The sequence below is a fragment of the Hipposideros armiger genome, unplaced genomic scaffold (assembly GCF_001890085.2).
Source record: "Hipposideros armiger isolate ML-2016 unplaced genomic scaffold, ASM189008v1 scaffold_132, whole genome shotgun sequence".
Lineage (NCBI taxonomy): Eukaryota > Metazoa > Chordata > Mammalia > Chiroptera > Hipposideridae > Hipposideros > Hipposideros armiger.
Window position 1 is genome coordinate 2,442,355 of NW_017731482.1, and position 16,441 is coordinate 2,458,795.

Below are 16,441 nucleotides of genomic sequence, written 5' to 3' on the forward strand. Positions count from 1 at the left end.
CACCCCCCCCTCCGCTTCTTCTCCCTCCCCAGCCTGAAGAGGGCACTTAAATAGGGAGGGACCAGAGGCAACCCCCATTCATCAACCCTTCCTGGACTCTGCAAGGGGAAAGCAGCGCACCCTGCTGGCCTGGCTTCCTTTCTGAGCAGGAAAGGTCAGGTCTGTCAGCCCGGGGAACTTTTCTCAGGCACAAAACCAGTTAGGCTCCTCATCCACCCCGCAACCCTGACCCAGAAGCAGGAAAGGTCAGTCCAGGCTTCCACCCTGCCCCTCCCCTACAAAAGGGCCACTCAGTTTACAGTGGCCCTTTCCCAGGGAGCTGTACTTCAAAGCTTATAAACACTTTCGCCCTCTTAGCTCATCTGACCACCACCACCCTATCCAAGCAGCCTGTATCTGTGGCACCCAGCATCAGGCACAGCACAGTGCAAGTGAACGTGCCAGAGAGCAGAACTGGCTCCATCCCAGTGGAAAGGGTGGGCTCCCCTGAGCCATCTCCATCTCACTTCCACTAACATGTACTGAGCTCCCGTGACAAGCCTGGGGCTGTACCTGGCAATTTTATCTGTGTAGGTACAATATGTCCAGTTTGTAGTGCGTGAGACTGAGAGCAGTCTCTTATTTCCAGTCTCTTATTTACACAGCAAGCAGGCTCAGCCTGGCTCAGAGCTGGCTTTCGGGTCCTGCCTCACCAAGGAGGGCTCTAACTGATGACCAGGTCCACATGGTGAGATGAGACCTCCCTGAGGACATGCAGCAACATGGCACCAACATCCTGGCACAGAGGACCACCCTACCAGAGCAGGGGCAGATCCAGGCTTGATCGGGCCTGAAGCTCATATAGTTTGGAAGCCTTCCCTAAAAAATAAAAATTAAAAAAATCTCTTCCTTTTGCACATTTCACAAGACCTCTGAGCTCCCGGAGGCATTGATTGCTAGGCCTTGAAAGGACCCTGGAGCATGAAGGGCCTGAAGCTGCGGCTGCACCGGCCTCATGGTGAATCCGCCCCTGGGCTGGAGGAAGGGCCCAGAGGCGATCTGAGTACAACCCGCCTTCACAAAGGCCCTGCCTCCAGCCCAACAGACAGAGGAGGCTCCAAGGTGGCTCTGGCTCCGGAGGACATTCCATCTTCTTGTTATGCATCCTGCTGCTACTAAACCCTCCCTGCAGTCAATCCAAGTCTGTTTTTCTCTCTCTTGCCATGGTTTCAGAAGAAGCAGAACCATCTGACTGCAGGGCCTGCCCACAGGGTATGTGTGTGTTACCTGGACAGCACCACTAGATTTCTTTATAATCCTGGAGCACATCGCTGGGGAGATCCTTTTACGCCTCAGTGGACAGGGTCAGCCTCCACCTGTGCCTGGAGCCCTGGGCAGGCAGGAGCAGCTCTATCAGGAACCTGGTCTCCAAATATTTGAAGGGTATGATGCGTTTTACCAGTGTTCCCACATCCCACATCCCATTTGGCCCACACCACAGCCCTGGGAGGTATGCTAAGAAAGTTCTATTGTCCCCCTTTACAGAAGGTGACAATAGATGACATTTGTTTTATACCTACTATTAGACATGCCAAGGTGTCTTTCACAAATGACATCTCACAGATACCTTGGCAGGAAGAGCTGTATCCCCATGGAGCATGTGGGGAAACTGAGGCCTTGCTCAGTCTCCGGGCCTAGGCCTGAGGATGGGGCTGCAGCCCTGCTCTCCCACCTCCCAGCCCTGGCCTCTGCCCAATCTCATCGCAGCCTCACGCGAACAGCTCAGAAAGCAGTGGGCAGACATGCTATAATGCAGTGGGTCAGAGAGCAAAAGGCCTCCAGCTACTGAGGCAGAGGAGCAGCTGGGGGCTTGTTATAGGCCTTTCCCCCCCAACACCCCCCCCAAAAAAAGTGGAAATCAATGATTGCTTTCTCTCTGGGTGTGTCAGAGGAAGAGTGCATGGGCCTTGGAAGCCTGAAACTTGCTTAAAAGCAATAGCCTTGTAGACTCAGGGCCTCGTGTCTTCCCACACCCTGCCAAGGTGTGGGAAGACACCATGCCCACCTCCCTTCCGGACCCTTCACAAGACCACTTCTCACCCACAAGCCAACCTCCCAGCGCTTGCTTTTGCTCATCCAAGTCCACCTCTGTCCTTCCCTCATGATTCATTCATTCATATATCCATTCTATAAACCCTTAAGGAGAATGGAGCATAGGGTGATCAACTGTCTCCATTCGCCCAAGACCAAGGGGTTTCCCAAGATGCAGGACTGAGACAGTCCCAGGAGAACTGGGATGATTGATCACCCTAATGTACTGTGTGTCTGGCTCTGTATTGGGCACTGAGGACACATTGGACACAGTTACTGCCCTCAGGTAGCTTCCAGGCTGAGAGTGGGTCTCACTCAATGAGGAACCACTGTCAATGGCATCTGCTCAGCACCTCACACACATTATCAACTTGCAACCTTACGAGGAGCGTATTATCACCTCTGTGTTATACATGAGAAAACTAAGGCTCAGAAAAGTGGCATGACCTGCCCAGTGTCACAGAGCTGTAAGTGACATACCAAGACTTGAACTAAGAGCCAACGAGGCCCATAAAAGAAAGGGCAGGTTGTAGCATGAATATTTAGAAGACAGAAAAATATTAAGACATGTCTTATTTAATCAATTTTTGAAGCCCCGGTGTCTGGCATGTCCTATAGGTTCAGAAAATGTGTGTGAAAGGAAAAAAGGAAGGGAGGGAGGGAGTATATGCCTTATTTAAGGCTAGAAAATCCCAACCCCCAATTCAAAATCTATAGATTTCCCTTTTTACAGTCAGTTTTAGTTATTTTATTTCAGGATCAGGGCCAGAAAGGAAGTGAGAAGAGGGAAGGAGTGCTTCTCCTTTGGGTCAGCAGCTTAGGGCTCACTTCCTCTAGGGAACCCTTCCCTGAATCATTCCCTCACACAACTCTGGCCCCCAACTTATTTGAGGCTCCTATCAGGAGCTGGCGTCTAAGAGGTACCAGACACATGTCTGCTCTCTAGCACAGGAAACTGACATGTCAACTGTCAACTACGATACAACATGCCATCACAGAAGCCTGCAAGGCACTAAAGGAGCATGGAGGAGAGCACTGACTCTGCCTGGGCAGGCATCACGCCCAAGCACCCAGCAGGTGCCCAGTGAAACATGTCCGATTGAACTGTGTTGAGGTTAAGTTCAAACTTAAAAGGTAAGGGAGATTTCACCAGTCAGAGGAGGAAGGCATTCCAGACAGAGGGACTTGCTTGAACATAGGCAAAGAAGTGTGTCAAGTACAAAGACTATAGAGGCACATCCAGAAAGTCAGGGTAGCCAGAGTGTTGGCTGTGTGGTGGGGAGAGGTGGAAAAGGAGCTTGGGAAGGAAATTTGGCTACAGACTGTGAAGGGCCTCCAGTGCCACCTGAAGAACACGGACTATCCTATGAAATGGAGTGCAACTGATCAATTTTTAAGCAGCGGAAGGACCAGGGTCAGATGTGAATTTCAGAACAAGAGGAGGGTTTGGAAGGTTTAGACTGGGCAAGGGGCGGCAGCCAGAAGACTACTGCAATAGTCCCGGGCCAGAGGTGGCGTGTAGACTGAGCTGGTGGCAGTGGAATGGGGAGAAGAAAAGCACTTTGGTGATGAGGACATGTATCCATCACCATCAGGTTGGGTACCCCGAGGGTTAGGATTTCTCTTCTCCTGTGGAGCTCTGTGCACACACACACCCCCTTCCCCAGCTCTACACTCCAAGGGAAGCTGAGGCTGGGGGGAGCCAGATCAATCTTTGGGTCATAGTTCTTTGTTTGAAAGTTCTTCTCACTAAAAATTTTTACTGTTTTTCTTTTCTTTTGCAAAGTTGACTCTGTAAAATGAGAGCAGAAGCTATGGCTGGATTGTTTCAAGCATGCATACTGAGTCACTGCTGCTGAAGTCAGCACTCTAAATAATATGAGAAATGAATACAAGGTCTGACAAGTAAGTTCGTGAACTTGTTGCAACGATGTTGCTAACCTTTTTTGATATCAGAGGGATTATTCATTATGAATTTGTACCAACTGGACAAACAGTTAACCAAGTTTCCTATTTGGAAGTGCTGAAAAGGCTGCGTGAAAAAGTTAGACGACCTGAACTTTTTGCCAGCAATTCATGGCTCTTGCATCACGACAATGCACCAGCTCACACGGCGCTATCTGTGAAGGAGTTTTTAGCCAGGAAACAAATAACTGTATTGGAACACCCTCCCTACTCACCTGATCTGGTCCCCAATGACTTCTTTCTTTACCCAAAGATAAAGGAAATATTGAAAGGAAGACATTTTGATGACATTCAGGACATCAAGGGAAATACGACAACAGCTCTGATGGCCATTCCAGAAAAAGAGTTCCAAAATTGCTTTGAAGGGGGGACTAGGCACTGCCGTCAGTGCATAGCTTCCCAAGGGGAGTACTTCAAAGGTAACGGTAGTGATATTCAGCAGTGAGATATGCAGCACTTTTTCTAGGATGAGTTCGTGAACTTAATTTGTCTGATCTCGTATGTGTATATTAACTGCTCAGTTTTGCTGTCTGATCATCTTTATCATTTTTAGTATATTTTTAAAAACCCTATTGAAAAAAAAGTTATCCTTACTGAGTTTAAAAATGCTTCCAGGTTTCTTCCACTGCACTGGGGCTATACAGCCCCATAATAAAATCAACCTACTAATGTGCTGGGCACTTTCATTAGCCCAGATAGAACAGAAAAAGCATGGGAACTTTATGCACAGAGGCTGAAAAACTCACCACAGACTCAAAGCGATAGAGGGGAGGTAAGAACCCCAGCCACTGCCTCTGTCCACCACACCCCAGGCCCTCAGAGCTACAGAGACAGTACCCGTGACCCCATCTACCACACAACAGCCCCAAAGCCTAGCGCTCTTTCTCATAAGACATGGTTTCCCAACTATTCCATCGCGCATCTGGGAGCAGTCCTCAGACCTTTGCAGGGTCTCTTCGCAGGAGGGAAGCCTTTGGTCCCGCTGCCCTCCACCAGAGGAGACCTGGGCAGACCCTGGTTTCCAGCGGTGGGGTTCGCTGAGCCCGGTGTCTCCTCATATACCTACCCCAGTTCCTCTGTCTGGGCTCAAGCATTCACTGGATGCCACGTGGCAGAACTTTCACTTTTACCCTAAAATTTGTGTCCTCAGGCAGTCTGCAGTCCCAGGACACTCCTTACTGACAGCAGATGACGCAAGTGTCCAACACTATGCCTGGAACATAGTGGGTTCTCAAGTATCTGATGAAGGAAGTCAGTTCCAACTGAAACCATCTGTCACAAATACCACCAAGACAAGTGTCCCCTCTGGCTCACTTCAAACTCACATCCAAAGCTGGCTCCAGTAACCCCACTTCTGAGGAGCTGCCTCTGACCCTTACCTACTGGGCTCGCTCTGCACCAGTATAAACTGATCCCCAGCACCCCCCTTCTTATAGTGTGTTGTGAAAATCCAGTTCCTCTCCCCCAAAAGATAGGAACAGCACTAGGGGTGAGACCTGTCTGTTCCCTTGTCATACCTCAGGGCCCAGCCCAGGGCCCACAATGTGGCAGATACTCACAGAAGTATTTGTTCACAGGCACCAACTTGGGAGGGCAGGGGTGGTTAGATAGAAAGGGTATATGCCAACCCTGAAAATGCCTAGTCCGGAGGCCCCCCGGAGGGTGGTGTTCCTGTCATGATGTCCCCTGCCACCCCAGAACCCAGAAGGTTGAGGCCCCAGCCTATGAGAAAGTGCACGGTCTTAAATGGGAGACAGGAGCAGAGCTGCACCTTAAATCGGCTTCCCCCTAGGAGAGGGACATGCCACTGCGGTGGGCCAGGCGGCTTGTCTGGGCCTGGCACGCAGCAAGCTCTTGAGAAATGTTTGTGAAATTGAATGGAACAAACTGAAAAATGCTGGCTATTTGTTCCTGTGGCTGCATAGAGGCCAGCTCCCCTCTGGGGGCATTCTGCAAGCAAATTGTCTCAGGACATGGCCTGTTTCCTCTAATGAGGCTTCTCCCTTTGCAGCTCTCCTCCCAGGAGGGCAGGGAGGGGGGCAGTGGGCAGAGCCAAGCCCCGTGGCCTGCATGCACTAAGGTCGCACACACAGCTCCTCTCCCAAAACGGTGTGGGCAGCACCTACCACCACCCAGGCAGGGGGTTGGTCACAGGGACCTCTCAAGGTCCAGGAATTCTGAGCAAAGCAGCACCTCCACCAAGGCCTCTCTGGGGAGGAATGGAAGAAGGAAGCAGGGAGTCGTGCTGAGTTATGTAACCAGCTTCCTCAGAGTCAGAGGCCCTGGTGTGTCACAGCCCAGCCCTCTGGGAAGAGGCTGGGGGAGGGGGAGGCACTTTCTTCCCTGCCTTTGCTGCCTCTCCTCCAGACCTCGGCAGATCTCTGTGGCAGGCCTTCTTCCCAAGCGCCCCAGCTCCAAGGAGGCACCACCCGCTAGGGAGCTGGGTACCAAGAAGGGTGTTGTTGTCCGAGTATGTGGAAACAGTGGCCTGCTGGCTTCCCTAACAGAAAACCAGGCCCTGAGCTCCTCATTGGCACCTTGAGGCAGAGGCTAAGGGAGAGAGGCCTCGGGCCCTCCACAACGCCCACCCATGCCCCTGGCTTCCTGCCCCACGTTCTCCCCACTTCCTCCTAAAGAATCTGCTGTGGGTGAGGGGCCAAAAGGCAGGGGGCCCAGTTTGCCCCGGCACCACAGGGCTCCACCCTGCCTGGCACTAGGCAATCTCACTTCCCTTTCCTGCCATCATATGAGCTTCTCTTGTGGCCCAAAGCAGCCCCGGCCCCCACACGCCTAGCTGTGTGCACAGTCCAGAACAGGCCAGAGGAGGGAGGGATACAGGAGAGAGGAGGCAGAGACAGGAAAGCTGAGATCCACTCTAGGTCTTAAACAATAACAATGACTTTTGATCAAGTCCTTACTGTCTCTGCCCCCAGCCACCATATGCAGTGGGTGATATTATTACACCTATTTCACAAATATGAAAACTGATGCTCAGAGACTTTAAGAACTTTGCCTAAGATCTTGGAGATAGTGAGCAACACTGCTGGACAGTAAAGCTGAGTCTGACAAATCCATACTCTAAACCTCGTGGCTCTACCTTCGGGGAGCCCCATCCCCACACACCTGGGGGTGCTCCTTGGGAAATTCCTAGACTGTGGAAAAGACACTGTGCAGCCTTACATGGACTCTCATTGAGGACACTAGTTTGCTAGGACAGTCGTGAGGACATGACAGAGGCTGAGGGCTTGCCCACTGCCACCAGTCTTCCCTTCTGATGAACCTACAACAACTCAATCTCAGGCTAGAGGCCTGCCGCTTCCAGAGGACAGGGCTGCTAGAGGCCAAGCTAGAACACAGCTGCTGTTGATGTTTTCTGCTCTTCGAGCTCTAGAAGCAAGAAGGAAAGGTCCTAGAAACCTTCTGGGTCAATGCCTCCCCTCCTTCCTGATTGATATACATGGAGAAATGGAGGCCCAAAGAAGAAAAGCAGCTTTTCCATGGTATCACCGGGACAGTGAAGAAGTGGGGCCTTGTCTCCCAGGCCAGAGTCCCTGCTCCTCAGTCATGTCACTTGGGTACTGTCCCCATAGAGCACCCTCTCTCACCTGTCTCTCTCACTGCTTCCCAACCTGCTCTCTCCACTTCTGGCTTCCTGTTTCCAGCTCTGCTCAGCAGGCCCAGGGTCTGAACTCCCCCTGCATAGCATCCCTCTCCTTCTCACGTCTCTCTGAGCCTCATCACCCCCACCTCCTTTCCCTCCACTCCTCTGGTCCAAGAAGCAATTCTTGGGTGGTTTAATTAGCTGATTATGACCTCAGCCTGCTGGACGCAGTGCCCAGAACTCTGTCCCCAGTAATTAGGTGGGTTCTGAGTACTTGCCCAGTGGAAGCCGATGGGGAGTTATGTGCTCTCCAGCTGCATAAAGAGTTCCTTGATCAACAGTGGATCATGGTCTCCTCCTCAGGCCAGGTCAAACCACACTGGATATGCTGTAGCCAGATCCAGATGTCCATTCTAAAGGGGGACTCCCCACTCTCCTGTGCCACTGCCCGGACCCAGGCAAGGCTGAGTAATGTCTAAGAATAGGGATGGTGAATGCAGCCCACCCTCAGAAAAGGATGGTTCCATGGCTGGGGCACTTACTTAGGAAGTAGGATTTGGACAAGCAGAGAGAAGTGAAGATGGCATTCTAGATGCAGGGAGCAGCAGGAGCAAAGGCATGGAGGCTGGAATGAGCCACCAACCCCCTTGCCAGGTAGCGCTGGCTGTCAGAAAACACATTCTCTTAGCAAGGTAAAGCCGGTCAACCAGCTTTTTGGGTTACAAAGAATAATTTAATACCTATGGCTCTGGGCCGCCTTTAGATATTTCGAATTCAGCAGTGATGCCCCATTGTCTGCCCCAGCCACAATGCCCACCCCACCCCCCAAGTATAGCTTTTCCCAGTGAAACACCTACATTCAGCCTCCTCTGCGGAACAAATATTTATGAAGCTCAGGGCCGTGCCAGGTCTGCACAGGTGCTGGGGAAAACAGGCTCAGGCCAGGTGCCTTTGGCCTCACAGAGAAGACATCACAAGTGTGCAAATAACCAGGACCCACGCAGAGAGGGAGGGACCAGTGCTGAAGAGAGAGAGAATGACACAAAAGGTCACAAGGCACTTGGAGATCAGTGAGGGCTTCCCAGAGGAGGAGGCATATAGGTGATCCAGTTCTTGAAAGATAAGAAAGGCATTGTGTGAGGTCAGGTTATCAGCCCTATGCAGAGGACCAACGATGAAACAGGCGTGTGCTGAGCCCTTTGGGGACTCAAATGTGAATCAAACAGGGTCCCTCCTTTGGGAAGCTCATAGCCTGGTGAGGGAGGCAGACCCATTGAGAGGGCATCCAAGAGCTAACCTCATAGAGCATTGCCCTTGTACCAGGGACTGTCTCTACACTTTACCTATTTTAACTCATTTAACCCTCATGAAAACCTACTGTGCAGGCACTATGACTATCCCACTTTATAGATGAGGGAACTACAGCAGAGAAAGGGTTAAATAATTAGGGCAGGTCACCCAGCTGGTAAGTGGCAGAGCTGGCATTTGAAACCAGGAAATCTGGTTCTTGTTAAAGCATACTCAATATGCTAATCAGCCTCTAATCTATGCTAATCAGATCACGGAGGGGGCTGTGGACATCCAAAGGAGGGTGTCCATGAGGCAGAGAGAATGAAGCCTTCAAGGACCTGCAGATTACTGCAGGTGCTTTGAGTGGTAGAAGGCTGCTGAGGTGAGGACCTGTGAGAGAGGGCACAACTACACCACCCAGACCCTAGCAATCTCAGCCCCCTGGCCTATGGCAGAGGCCTGAGCTGCCCAACTCCCCACTTCTGATCCTACAGAAGAAAGGTCACTCTGAAACACACTAGTAGAACACAGGAAAGGGGTGACTTAGCCAGAAGGGCCCCACACATGCTTGCTGATTTGACTTCCACAGGGACACCAAGACCCAGAGAGGGTAATGTCCTGCCCAAGGTCACACCGCAATGAGTAAACATTAGAGCATACCTTTGGGACCCTCCTCAGATGGTGCATTCCAGATGTCCACTCCCCACCCTCTCCCCTGGTCCTCTGCCAAAACGCACCCATGCCCACTGATTTCACAGGCTGGGAGAAGGGGATAAAGCTGCCAAAGAAAACAGCGTGCAGCTTCTCTCTCAGTGCACCCAGAAGCTCAGGGCCGGTGTGGGAGAGACTTCCTGCCTCATCTTATTCAGTTTCTGGGCCTCTGGGTGCACTCAGAGAGAGAAGCTGCATCCTGCACGACCACTGAACAGCTCAGGTCTCCTGCTGGCCTGATGTCAGCCACAGCACCCCGCTTTGCCCCAGGCTCTTTAGATCCCTCTCCAGGTACAGCGGGCCCCACAGGACCGGCTGTGGTCTTAGCCAGGCGCAGCCCAGCGCTGGGCTGAGGGAAACTGCTCAATTGCTGTGGTGACTTCAGTCACACAGAACTCCAGGGACCTGTCTGGTCCAGTCCCTGGGCCCTGACCTCCTGGGGACCTCGTCTGGCACCAGGTCTCCTGAGAAGGAACAAGCAGTTCTTCTAAAGTGGGACTAAAGATGGGCTGGTCCCAGGAAGGAGGAGGTGCGTCTCCAGAGGGATGACCCTGCCAGGGCCCCTTGGGGGATGGGAGGGTGAGGACAACAGCATCCTTTGTTCCCCTCTCAAAAGCAGCCACCCTATCCTACCCCACGCCCTCTGTTCTACACCCCCCTACTAGGACACAAGCCACCCCCGGAGCAGGACCTCTCCGGGACACAGGAGGGCGGAAGGGTGCCCAGGAGCCCTCAGGGGTAATGCCTGTTCTAGTCCCATGAATCATGCTGCAGACATGCCCATCCTCAGGAGCTCCCAGCTAGATGTAGGAGATATGAATCCCACCTGCAGAAGCCTGTCTGATGGAAGAGAAACAGACTTCACTCGCAGGAACCCCATTCTGATAGGGGTGGTACTTCCCCTCCCTCAGAACGTCCCAGTCTGATGGAGGAGGCCTCCCCAGCACCCAGTCTAATGTGGGAAGCATGCCTTCCATTCTTAGGATTCCCCTGTGGGGAAGACCTAATTTCAGCACTCAGGGAGCTCCTAGGCTGATAGCAGAAGCAAAAAGAGCGGCAGTTCAGTCAACAAATCCCTGCCAGACATCTCCTATGGACCAGACCCAGAGGTGAATAATGGACCAGCAAACAGAAATAGCTCCAAACCACAAGGAGCTCACCAGCTGCTGAACAAAGACACCTGGGGCATGAATAAATGAGTGAGAAGGTGCCTTGAAACCCACCCACCCCAGCACCCAAGGCCCGCTCACCAGGGCTGCCACCTTCCTCCGCAGCCTCACCCCTCACATTCGTGCACCCGCACCCACTATCGGCACCTTGACATAGGCTCTTCCTTCTGTCTAGAACACCTAAGCCTTCTTCATACCCCAGGACCCAGCTCAGGGGGCACCTCCTCCAGAAAGCCTTCCCCAAGACACCCTGCCTGAGTCAGGTGCCCATCTTTCAGGAGCCAGAACAGACATACCTCCCCTGTGACCAGTTCACATGCCCTCAGTGTCCCTCCCGGCCCTCTGCTGAGCCTCACACTCCAGGTCCCCATGCCCAGAGCCCCCACTGCCCCCAGCCCAGGGCCTCACATCCCTCCACCAAGAGGCCCACCCCAGCTCCAGGCATGGAGAACAGCAGAGTCCTCCCCTAGTCCTCTGGCCCTGGACCTGGCTTTGTCCTCATCAGTCCATCAAAACTCCCTCATCAAGTCACCAGCCACTGCCTTCTGGCTAAATCCCAGGGGTCTTTTCCCAGCTTGTCCTCCGTTAGTCCTTCCCTGCTTCTCTGGCTCCTAGGACACAGCCTCCCTTGTGTCCTCCCCCCTCTCTCCACCCTCAGCCATGGGTACTCTCCAAGGCCCCAGCTGTCCCTAACCATCCTCTCTTCATGGGCCACACCTTCTCCCTACACTCCCCAAGTCAACCACCACCTCTAAACAAGACTTTCAAATCCCCACCCTCCACCTTCATCCTTACCCGCCTCTTACCCCCACGTCCTGACTTATCTACGCAAGAGTCTCCCCACATGTTCTCAACTTCCAGTCTGGCTTCCTGCCAAGCCCTTTACCCCCTGCAGGCCCCATTAGACGGTCAGCATGGTCACTCTGGCAACAGTGGTGGATGGTCTGACGGAGGCCAGGAAGCCACTCGGGGCACGCTGACCCCCCAGCTTATTCTTCCATTGCCGCAGCCCTGAGGTCTGGCCAGCCTACAGCTCGGGACCCCTGAACCCATGCTTCAATCCCAGGCAAGGAGGTCCAAACTTGGAAGCGAGAGAGCCATGGAGAAGCCTGAAACCCAGAGGCTGGCCTAGAATCGGGGCTCAGAGATGATGGGTCAGGCTCTACTTCTGTTCCCAGCAGCCCCACAAGTGACCCTGGCCACAACCACAGGACTTCCCCATGTTCTAGCCAAGATGGGTCACACAGAGCTTAACCACCAAGAGAGACAACAGCCAAGGCTCATGGAGCGCTGGTGATTACATGTCCCCATGACACACGCCTTCCTCCCCCGCCAAAAAGGAAGAGTTCATAAACATTTGTAGGAAAGGAAAATCCATTCCATCCCACTGCCTTTCAGGAAGTCCCTCCTGTTATCTAACTGATCTTCATGTTGCCAACTGCATTAGTAGCAACAGCAAGAACCAGAAGGGAGGCACAACTTGAGGACAGGCTGCCAGGGAGGTGGGGGAGGCCAACTGTGAGCCAGACAAGCTCCCTCCCTCTGAGTGAAAGCGTGGAGAGCAGATGGGCTTTGTGGGCAGACCCGCCTGGGTTCAGAAGTTCATTGGCTGAAGGGCAGCGGACCAATTAATCTCTCCTAGTCTGTTTCTTCATCTGTGAAATGGGAACAACAATCCCTTAATAGGATCATTGGGAGAATCAAATGAGATCATGCATGTAACTCCTGACACATACCAGATACCCAACCAGTCAGACTAAGGGGCTCCACCTCCTTATTCATGTTTCTCAGTTCCATCCTCTCCACAGTCTTCGTTCAGAGCTCGCCTTCTCTCAGGCCCCTCCTCAGCCTCCTCACAGGTCTCCTTGCTTCCAGGCCTGCTCTTCCCATCGTCCACCCTCCTTGCTAGAGGCCCCCCTCTGAAATGCAGATCTGCTGCCATCCCTCCCCTCCTCACACGCCTCTCTGAATCACCATCAACTTCAGGAGAAGCTCTCTCCTTCGCTTGACATTCCAGGCTGTTGATGACTGGCCCGTGTTTACCCCTTACGGCTCACCCAGGGTCCTCAGTACAACCCGCAGGCTGCATGTGTTGCTTCAGGCTTCCAAGTCGTTGCACATTCTGCACCCTCTGCCAGGAATGATGTTCCTAATCCTACTCCCTTGGCCTCCTCATCCTTCCAGATGAAGCTCAGTAGCTCCAATGCCACCTCCTTTCCAGGAAAGCTTCCTTTACTGTGCCCCCATCTGGACTGGGTTGGGGACTCCTCCTTAACTTCCCACAGCACATGTCACCTTGCATTATAATCACCTGCTGTGCTCTAAATCCCTTGGGGACAGAGTGGAGCTATGCATCTTGAACATCCAGCCCCTGGCACTCAGTCAATATTTGTTGAATGGATATATGATTGCTCCCAGAACACCTTGTTAGCTAGAACAGTCAGCATACTACTTACCCTGTAATGAGTCTTATCCAGGTATTTATCTCATCCCTCTTGACCCCAGAAGTCTCTAGAGGGCAGTGACAGTTTCTGACTAATTCCCTTTGTCACTTTCATATGGTGGGTGCAAATCTAGTTGCAGAGATGAATATGATGACCTCTAGAGTATTGGATATTTGCAGCTTCCTTGTCTAAGTCTGAGATAAAGCAGAGTCCCAAGGTTTAGAGAAAAAGGAAAGATACAGCCCATTATTGATTTTGCCTTTTTCTTCCAAATTACTCAGGAAACCTGCCTGGAAAAGAGAGGGAGGTCTCCTGGGGCTACAGGCAAGACAGAGGAGAGCAGGGCTACCCTTGGGTGGAGTGTAGCCACTTCTGGGCTCCAGATTCAGGCAGCACCTCTCCCCCTGTCCAGTGAATTCAGCACACACAAAGAGAGCCTTGAAAATTTTAAGTATTAATAGCTCCAATTTACAGATGGGGAAACTGAGGTCCAGAAAGGTGAAGACAATAGCCCAAGGTCCCCTAGTGAGTTAGAGACAGAGCAGGTGGAGTCATAGCAAAGGCCCTGGCCCCAAGGATAGAGTCTCCAATAGGTGCCTGGCTGTTCATGGTGTCCCCATCCTGCTGACAACCCATGGCAACAGGGGACCAATGACATTCCCCCCCAAGTCACAGAGAGGCAAGCCAAGGCCCAAGAGGGGCTGAGTCACCCTGATAGCGAAGCAGCACAGGAGGAACGAAGGAGAGGAAGGGCTCCTGACTCCCTGCAGGGAAGAGTCCAACCTCAATGGTCAGGAGGATCTTGGCTTTGGGCGACATGGATGTGGTGGAGGAGAAAGTCACACATCCTCCTGCAGAGGACAGGGACCTGGCTCACAGTGCTGGTCAGCAGGATGCAATGGGGACTAGCCATCAAGGTACATGCAGATGCCTCATGGATCTTCTTCTGACGCCTCCCCCACTGTCTGGCCTCCACACAGAGTAGGGCACCCCACCCTGGCCTCAAATCCAGGGCCCACAAGGGGCTAGCAATACCCAAGGGCAAGAGTCACAGAGAAACTGACTGAGTAGGCTCTAGCCTCGGCCCTGCTTCTGACCCCTCCTGACCTTAAGCAAGTCAGGTAACCTCTCTGAGCTCTGGTTCCTCTTGAGGGAAACAGGGAAGAGGAAAATTCACCTCCTTGAAGAGCTGTCAGGAAGATGGCTGGGAAGCAGTTTCTAAGCCTTAGGAGCACAAGTTACCTCTGAGCCTCAATTTCTTCTGGAAAATGGAAATAATCTCAGGAGGACCTTTCTCATGCTGTTGAGAGAGAGTATCAGATGGCAGTGGGCGTGAAACTGCTTTGTCAGTGGTTCCAAAACGTGATGACCTCTGGGGCCATTTTTCCCTAGCCTATTAGCTCCTTCAGGACACATCTTTGATCCCCACACTATTTCTAATACACAACAGGTGCTCAATAAATAATTATTGGAAGCAAGGAGTGGCAGAGGGAGGGTGGAGAGAGGGAAGAGAGGAGGGAGGAGTGGGGCACAAGGATAGGAGACAGGAAAGAGAAAAAAATGCAAAATGGGGTTGCAGAAGGTGTAAGAGGAGATAAGGGAGAAGCTTCTATCAGAACTTAAGGAAGTTGGTAAACTAAAGGGGCAGATCTAAGGTGACAGACAAAGCTGAGCGCCTGACCAGGGCTGTCCCCAGGGGCTGCCCAGCCCCAGCCCCTCCCCCTTTTGCCCCAGTTTCCCATGTCTGAGGCATAGCCTCTCCCTTTCTAAGTTAGGGAAGGCACATAAGAACATAGGAGCCCCTCTCCCCACCCCAGCTCAATACAGATCCTAGTCAGGCCGGGCGGCCCTAGGAGGTCAGACAGAAAGGAAATACGCAGATGGGATGCGGTTTTCCCAGGCTCCAGGGGGGCCTCTCACCCTGTGTAACATGTGTGTGTGCTTCCACTTCTTGCCATGTGAGGACTGGAGTGAGTGTGTCAGCAGCCCAAGATCTATTAGCTTGTGACCAAAGCATACCAGTCGGGTGTGGGGATTAGTCTGGTTTGTGTCTGTGGGGGTCAGTGTTGGCGTGGTCTTGCAAACAATGTGTTAGTGAGATAAGTGCCAGCACAAGTGTTCATGTCAATAAGGGTGACAACATGTGTGTGCCAGAGTAAGTGAAAGTGACAGTGTATGTGTATCAGTGTAGACCCACATGTATGTGCTAGCATGAAGGTATGTTAGAGTTCATGTGTGTTGGAGTGTGACCTGTGTATACCAACATGACTGTCAGCAAGAATGTGTTGACAAGTGTGTACCGGTGTGTGACAGTGTGTCACTGTATGCGATGAGTGTGTGGTAGTGAACGTCGGTGTGTGCCAGCATGAGCGTGCCCATGGATGAGTGTGCCCGTATGTCCACAAGACCGTGTGTACCATTGTGTGTCAACCTGCCCCTGTGCATCTCTGCTGCTGCTGGCCAGCAGGGCTGGGTGTCAGCGAGTGAGTGTGTGTGTGTCGGCACTGAGGAGCCGGAGCTTGATGGGGCGGCTGGTCCTCCTCTCTTCGTAACCCCCACCCCAGCCCACGTCCCTGCCAGGGACCACATGGGAGACATCTGGGGCAGAGGAGAACAGAGTGCGCCCCCCCCCCGCAGCCAGGCGTTGGGGGTCTTGACGTGACCACAATTGCAGAGTCAGAACAAGGATTAGAACCCCTGGTGGTGCCCTCGCCCAGGTCGCCCCCACGCACCCCGGGGCTGGACCGCCGCCTGCACTCACCGCGTCCCTTTGTCGCCCATGGTCCGCGGCGGCCGCAGGGAGGTCCGCGGCGTCAGTACCCAGGCTGGAAAATCCCCGGCCCGCAGGAGGAGCACGGGCCAGCCGGTTCTCGGCTGCCTGCTCCGCCTCCTCCGCTCTCCCGCCGCCGCCGCTGCCTCCGCCCCGGTCCCCGCCCGCCGCCTGCCGCCTGCCGCCTGCTGCCTGCCGCCGGCTTGCCGCGCCACACAGCGCCCAGGCCGCGGCCAGGGGCGTGGAGCAGTGCGGGGAGTGTTCGTGTGTGTCTGTGTGTGCGCGCGTGTCTGTGTGCGCGCGCGCCGCTCAGCGAGCTGCCCAGGGCAGGGCAGCCGGACACCACAGGGAGGGCTTGCAGAGTATTTGGGGGTTCGCGCGCGCGCGTATGTGTGTGTGTGTGTGTGTGTGTGTGTGTGTG

The 16,441-nt window shown here is 53.2% G+C and overlaps 1 protein-coding gene across 1 annotated transcript in view; it reads right to left on the reverse strand.

Moving 5' to 3' along the window:
• The window catches only part of ARRB1 (arrestin beta 1), a 72,376-nt gene extending 56,262 nt beyond the window's left edge, over positions 1 to 16,114 (reverse strand). The window contains exon 1 of the mRNA XM_019649384.1: positions 16,012 to 16,114. Coding sequence (XP_019504929.1) covers positions 16,012 to 16,031 — 20 coding nt within the window. The 5' untranslated portion in view covers positions 16,032 to 16,114. The remainder of the gene's footprint in view (positions 1 to 16,011) is intronic.
• Positions 16,115 to 16,441: the final 327 nt, after the last annotated feature.